The sequence below is a fragment of the Penaeus chinensis genome, chromosome 34 (assembly GCF_019202785.1).
Source record: "Penaeus chinensis breed Huanghai No. 1 chromosome 34, ASM1920278v2, whole genome shotgun sequence".
Classification (NCBI taxonomy): domain Eukaryota; kingdom Metazoa; phylum Arthropoda; class Malacostraca; order Decapoda; family Penaeidae; genus Penaeus; species Penaeus chinensis.
The window spans coordinates 11,507,396-11,514,895 of NC_061852.1; the positions used below are offsets into that span (position 1 = coordinate 11,507,396).

At 33.6% G+C, this 7,500-nt stretch overlaps 1 protein-coding gene across 7 annotated transcripts in view; it reads right to left on the reverse strand.

Moving 5' to 3' along the window:
* Nucleotides 1–52: 52 nt before the first annotated feature.
* LOC125043527 (L-lactate dehydrogenase-like) overlaps nt 53–7,500 on the reverse strand; it is a 29,242-nt gene continuing 21,794 nt past the window's right edge. For 6 of the 7 annotated variants that reach the window (XM_047639671.1, XM_047639669.1, XM_047639673.1 and 3 more), the window contains 6 exons: nt 7,426–7,500; nt 7,028–7,201; nt 6,706–6,823; nt 3,886–4,009; nt 1,356–1,521; nt 53–1,118 (listed from right to left, as the gene is read on the reverse strand). The exon at nt 7,426–7,500 is cut by the window's right edge and continues 125 nt beyond it. In XM_047639671.1, coding sequence (XP_047495627.1) covers nt 1,357–1,521; nt 3,886–4,009; nt 6,706–6,823; nt 7,028–7,201; nt 7,426–7,500 — 656 coding nt within the window. In that variant the 3' untranslated portion in view covers nt 53–1,118; nt 1,356. Of the gene's footprint in view, nt 1,119–1,355; nt 1,522–3,604; nt 3,729–3,885; nt 4,010–6,705; nt 6,824–7,027; nt 7,202–7,425 lie in introns of all 7 variants that reach the window. The other variant, XM_047639670.1, reaches the window with a different exon arrangement.

The window sequence follows — 7,500 nt, forward strand, 5'->3', positions numbered from 1 at the left end:
CATGTATGTGTCATCATCAGAATTAATAGGGATATAAATAAAAATACAAAAACACCATTTGTAGTGTATTATCACACTGTAGTGAAAAGCATATTAATGTAGACATAAAGAATATAATATAATAAATTTGATACACTATCCAATATGTGCTCAGAGTTTAGGCATGCTAATAAAATGTTCTTAAATAAATCACATGTCCAAATATGTTTCAACAGAGAATAAAACCTTTCAATTTCCATTTTTGATTTGGGTAAGAAACAGAAATCTCTGACTTTCCCTTTAAATATTTCTATCACATATATATAAACTGCATTATGCTTGTCTCAATATATCAGAAGTCAACATTAAAGTCAAACAGAAGTAACCATTAAAGTAAACTCTTTTTATATCTACGGAAGAGAGCAATGAACAGAACAAAATCCCTGTACTTTTCTACCCTAACTTTGAGTTACTGTATAATTAGTCTGCTTAAAAAACTTTTTGGCTAATAATTTCATTGTTATATATTAATTTCTTAGGAAACAGGATGAGGATTGATACATCAAAATATATCAGATATATTTGATAAAGAATACTGGTTTAGGAATTACATTTTTGCTAAATTTAATCAGACAAACACATAATATAATGTGTTCAGTGCCAAGATCTTGAGAACTGTAATACTGATCCCTATTATATAACTTATACTTGTATTTATTTTGAGAAAGGCTTTTATAAAGTGTTGTTAAAATATGCAATTTCTTATCAAAATCAAGTTAGAGAAGGACTTACAGTTAAATTGGAGATGAGGAATATGATTCTAAAGTTCATCACATATATCTCTCATACCAATAAGCCATAATTAGTTATTACTCTATATGAACTCCTGAATACATGAAAAGCACATGCAGCAGAATGCAAAATACACTGTATTGAAACTGCATATTAATAATTCATCCTTAGTACAATCAAGAACCATCCTATCTTCAAAATAAATATTGCATATTAGCAGCATGTAAACTATGTCTTCCTTCTCATTTGGCAGTATATTTACACTCCTCGAAATTAGATCCTTCAAGCAGTGCCACAGCATGAACCCTTTCTGAACATTCACAGTCAGGATGTTCTCTGTATCTTCACTGTGGGTAAAAAAAAAAAAAAAAAAGGAATTAGAGAACACATTAGAACAACATTAATTAAGATACCATCTAAGAATTCAACAAATGACCAATGAAATGCCTTCTTATGATTCAACATATGACCAAGAAGGGATTTTTGATAACATGCATCAAAATGGAAAAAAGCTACAGAAATTTTCACTTGGAAAAAGCAATAAGGACTACTTCCACACTTATGACCATCGTTGAATCGCGCACCTTAGAACTGAATTCCAGCCTGAACATCCCAGAGTGTATTAGCGGACTGTTGGAGCTGAGCCATTTCAGCTTCTGTTAGGGTCTGCTTGATGACGTGAGTGACGCCATTCTCACCCAAGACCACAGGCAAGCTCAGGAACACATCCTTGTCGATACCATGGTAATTCTAATGCAAAGAGAACAGGTAATATAGAGATGGTGCCAAAACTATGAACTGTTCTCTTCTATTAAATTCAGATGAGGGAGAAAGTTGTTGTATGATTAAGTACTATCACTTATAGATAAAATAATCATTATATATGCAATTTTTTTTTTTTATTAAGCCTTTATTTAATGAGATAATGAAAACTACTAGAACAATGCAATACAAAAAAAAGTATGAATTATCATACTGATCCAATTCTTCAATCTATTCCTGAAAAAATTGTTCTTTAGTTATGTGTTCCACTTCCAAAGTCACACTTGGTAGTTATTTATTTATTGTCAAGACGTGAAGGGGAAATTTACTTAGATATTATGGTATTCCTGGGGGCTTTGTTCCACTAAGCGGACATGGGTATAAACATTCCAAAACAAATAGGTTGTGTAAATACAAGGAAAATATACCTGACTTCAAAAATGCAATTTATAAGAATTTCACTTTCTTAACATTAATTACCTAAATTAATTTTTATTATAGTATTTAATCTTTATTGTGGGGGAGACTTTTATTGATATTTACATTTATAGAGAGACAATTAATCCTACGACATAAATATAATATATACATAACTGTCACCATTTGCAATGCTACTATAAACAAATATGTCAGCTTCTAACATCTTACTGTCTACCATGTCAACTATTCACACTGTTTCAGCAAAATTAGCCAATTAGCCAACTCTCTTACTGCAAAATACACACTTAGCCCTCCTAAACTCAATAATGCTTTATATTTCCAAAAATAAAAATAACATTTTATATTTCAAACTGTGTAATAAACATCATCCTCTCTTTAACGATAAATAGTACCCAAACTTAGCAATAGATACAATACTAACACTGAAATGATCATTATACTGCCTTTGTAGTATGTCATATTACTTACATCCTACAAACTTTGCAATTTGGTCATATTAAGGCACAATTTAGCTGTAGCCTTCTAAGTCCCTCCTCTCACTTATAACCTTCAAAAGGTGGATTTCATAACTCTAAGGCAAACACAAAAACTTTTCATTCTGTAAATGCATCACCTTACATATTTACAGTAAAATCTCATAATTTGGAAGAATATATTCTGGAATACATGGATAGAGAATTTAGAAAAATAAAATGTCTTTAGCATCATTTTTCTGATTGCTATGCCAATCTTTGCAAGCTTGCTGTGAACAAGCAGCAAAAATCTATAGTTTTAATCATCTGAAAGGGTATACATGGCATAAAATCTAAATTGCTGAACATGACTAAAGATGTGACTACACAGCAATGGCAACCTATACTTTCCTTGTGCAACACACATTCTTGGACACACAAGTGTATATAAAGAGAATTGCAAAGGATAATGCTTCACAACTAGATGGCAAAAGAAGTTGAAAGTGGAAAGACAGAAAAGAAAAATCACTGCTTTATATTGGATATGGCTGTCAGCAACATTATTCCTGGATTGGGATATATATTACATACACCAAAGCATAAAGATAAAATTATATAAAGGTAATAAAATATTCAAATAAAATGAAACCTCTAAATCTAGGAACCGAGCCAGAGTAACAAATGTAAAATCTGAATCCTTGTTAAAAGTAACATAGTAAATCTAGACATGCAAACTGGTAACACAGAGGCAAGTATATAGTTTTCATAGACCGCCATGATTTTTTTCCTTTTTTTCTAATTAAGGGTTGTCTTTCCAATATATTGAAGAATAGTACCATGCTACTGCCATCATCACAACTGTTTAAAAAGGCAATTTCTCCTTTTTTTTCTCTTTTTTGATGCAGTAAAAAAATTGCTCAAAGTTCAGCCAATATTCACAGTAGTCCAATGACTACAAAAGATTTATTCTGACATTTTTGGAATCATCAGCATGATTATCTTTTTTCTCTTTCTCTCCGAGTCATGAAAAAGGAGTGGGGTTCAAAGGAGAAAGATCTTAAAAACTGGCTTAAAATGCACCAGAGGAAAAGAAAAGTATAGAGATGAAAAAAGAGGGAAAAAAGACAAAAGAAAATACACAGCAGGACACTGCAGCTCCTCCAGCTATCATCTGGTACCTGTACACTTGTAGATATGGCGTAAACAGTACGTTGGTTCGTGAGAATGGCCCTGGTTAGAACAGCACATGAAGTTCCAATGGCCCATGAAGTGTATCCCTTCATCTTGATCACCTCATAAGCACTGCAAGTGGCACCCAATTCATAAATGTGATTTTTTCCTTTTTCTGCTTGCTTGCTTGGTTGCAGCTGCTACACAGCCAGCTATTTTTTCTGCTTGCCTTTTTTGTTGGAAGATAACCCTGCCTGCCATTAACTTGGGAAAGTTGTTACCCACATACCTGAACAGCTACAGAGACAGCATAGCAGGCGCGCATGTTCTTGACGATAGATGACACCAGAGAGGCGACAGAGAGACCGATGGCCCAGGAGGTGTATCCCTTCAGTTTGATGATCTCATATGCACTGCAAACCACTCAGAGTACAATGCCAAGCATAATCATAGGCAAGGGAAATAGACAACACTATTTTTTTTCTTAAGAATATGAGCTTGTTTCTTTACATAAATGATGATATCTTAAAATTTAGCTTATTTATCTTATTAATCTTCCCTTTTCCTCAGTCTCTTCACCCTCCTTTCCTCCATTTTTTTTTTCGAAAAATGTTTAAGTGCTCAATTCTTTGTTGCTGCTAAAATGTCCATGAAGATCTCAAGTTGTTGGTAGGCTGTCTAAGCTAGTATTAACCTACACATCAATTTAGAATGTAATTTCCCAGTATAATGGATGTGCTGATATCAGATACCCACAAATAATATATAAAAGTAAAATGAATTATACTCAGCATAAAGAGAAATTTTGAGCTAAAAGGACAGAAGCAAAGCAAACCCTTCCTAATGCCGCCTTTATCATAATGAGCCCACGCTATGGAGAGAAAAAGACCATGCTACTGACAGCCATTTGGACTACTTTAGCTGGCCCACAATTAACAGGGGTTCCAAAGGTATTTTTGTAAATATTGCCTTGGCTAGTGATGTAGTAGCTAGTGAAAAGAAAGATCCAAGTGCTCGCTCATGTATAAATATCTCTCAAGTAAATGATTTGAATACTTTCCCTCTTTTATCATTCTCTCACATAAAATGAAAAGGTACTCTCCCAAGTACAAGATCATTAAGATAAGAACAGCAACAGAATAGGGAAGCTTAATGCTATCCACCTGCTAGAAATTACAAAACCTACAGGACTTATAGCACTTTTAGCTATGATGTGTGAAATATTTAGTATTAAAAATTCCCTGCAGCCTTCTAATTTTTGCTCTTACATTTTAGCTTCAATTCAAGAAAAGAAGTTTTTTTTATCAGAAGTATCAGCACTTTGGTATAAACAAAATCCAAATATTGTGTAATCAAAAGGTTTCTACTCAAAAACTAGTCCAGATACTTCCTTCTCTCTTTTTTTTTTTGCCTATGATTATGACCTCTTTGTATCTAAATATTGGTCTGAAGTGATCGCAACTCCCAGTTTAAAAAGTTTTGGAAAGAAGGAGGAGGAAAAGTGACAGGAGCTTTCAGTGCTTCATCTACATAACATTGCAATTTTGCCACTAAGTTGTCCTGACATTCTCATTCATGGGTACTTTCATCATGTCTTTTCACTTTGAATTGCATTTTTCATAAACACTTACAGACCACACTGAATCTGCAATAAGAATGACCAGTTCCATTTCTCCATTCTGATTTAATTCTTTTGAAAACAAATAAAAATCTCTAACAGGAAAAAGGACCCATGTTTGAGGATTTGGCTTTCAAAAGAAACTGTCAAGACTATAAAACTACAAGTGTTGTCTTCCTGACTCAGAGGTAACTCTCTACAAGCTTTATCATTCATGGATAGGGAGAACAGCCTAATTCATCAACCTCAATACAGAGACAATTGCATCTCTTCTTAAAAAAAAAAAAAAAAAAAAAAAAAAAAAGTTGGTATAATTTCTTTAATGATCTTTAAATTTACACTGCAAATCAGAACAAAATGAACTAAACAGCCACTTTCAACACTGTAAAACTAAGGTATAAATAGATAATAAATACACATGTACACAGAGATGATCATTACAGTAAACACTTAAACTTAGTGTCTGAACCATTAGCATGAATAAAGATATGAGGTGATGTATCTACAGTGCTGTGAGTAAAGCATTATAGTAAAGCTAAGCAAAAGCAAATGGGCAGAAAAATATGGAACTTAAGCCAGGTCATGCTGTGATTTGCAAGTAGTTCATGAATTTAACTTAACATATATCATAAAAGGGGGGGGAAAAAAAAAAACTAGGCAAAATATCACTATTAGGACACAGGGAGCAACAGAAATAAACTTTAGTCAGAAGCAAAGACGACACTATTATTTTTTTCCTTTCCATGAGCAAAACATTGCTTGTAGCTTTCAGTCAATTTAGGGTGAATCTGAACCCCAACCTTACCTTCAGTCAGGTAGGGGAATGCTCAACACATTGCTCCAGAGTCTCATCTCTAAGCTTAGCAGTTATTTCTTTTAACTATCAAAAACTATTAGAACTATATGAACACACAGTGAATATTTATAACACTTCTGTAGTAAACTGAAGTAGTAAGACAACTTCCTATTCATTAACTAGAATGAAGAATATAAATCATCAGGTAAAAAATACATATTAACATTTCTACAAACATGCTCCAACAGAAAACTTTTATTTTAATATTCAAATACCTATTGCAAAAAAAAAATGAAATCATGCTCTAGGTAAAATTCCTGCTCTATACCACCAGATACAGAAATATGAATATAAATCTCAATGGTTAGGAGCAACAAAACTGAAAATATAAAAAGTGTGTGATGAAGCCAACTGCTTGCACCAAGCACAGCTGAATATTTTATGACTCCAAACAAATACAGTGTGAAAAAAGATGGAAAGAAATTGGCAAGCTCATGAACCAGATGAAACATTATTTACATGTTACAAGTTTCATCCACAGAGTAAAGCTAAATTAACAATAATATGAAATGAATATTTAGCACAACACAGTTTTAAAAATGATCATGAGTAGTGAACTTAAGACAAAAGATAAAATAAAGAAACTCTTGTTCTTAATAACTATACCGAAGGCTCAAGGGAAAGGAGAAATTTACCTGTTCACAACATCTTTGTGTAGTTCGTTGTACTTGTCAGGATCTTCAGGAGTTCCCACCTTTGGGTTCAGGTCACGCAGACGCACACCAGCAACATTAACACCAGACCAGACAGGTACTGTGGAGAATGAGGTGGTTCATCAAATAGATCAGTTCAACCTCACACATACACGATAATAAACATATTTTAAAACTATCAAAGTTTAGCTCTTACCACAATGCAACTCTAACATACATTTCTTTGGTCATCTTTCTATATTTCCCATTTCTGTCATATTCTAACATATATAAAAAAAATATTCAAAATCTCAAGCTTCCTTACCAGATGAGTCACCATGCTCGCCAATAATCCAGCCATGGGTGGATGAAGGAGCGACATTCAGTTTCTGGGAGAGGTGGAAGCGGAATCTGGCAGAGTCCAGGTTGGTGCCCGAGCCGATCACATGGTGCTTGGGGAGACCAGACAGTTTCCATGTAACGTAGGTGAGGATATCCACTGGAAAGGGAGGAAATGGTGATCTTAAGAGAAATGGATCTTAGCATAATCCTGAATATCCACTGTAATATCTAGTTAGTGTGAAAATGAGCTAGCTTGTATTCTGGAACAGTCTGACATTACTGACAATAAATTTTAAAGTGAAGGTTTATCAGAAAAAAAAACAAAAAAAAACAAGAAATATAATCAATATCCTTAATATCTCACAATACAACGAAACTCACCTGGATTTGACACAACGAGGAGGATGCAGTTAGGGGAATGCTTTACCAGCTGGGGAATGATACCCTTGAAGATGT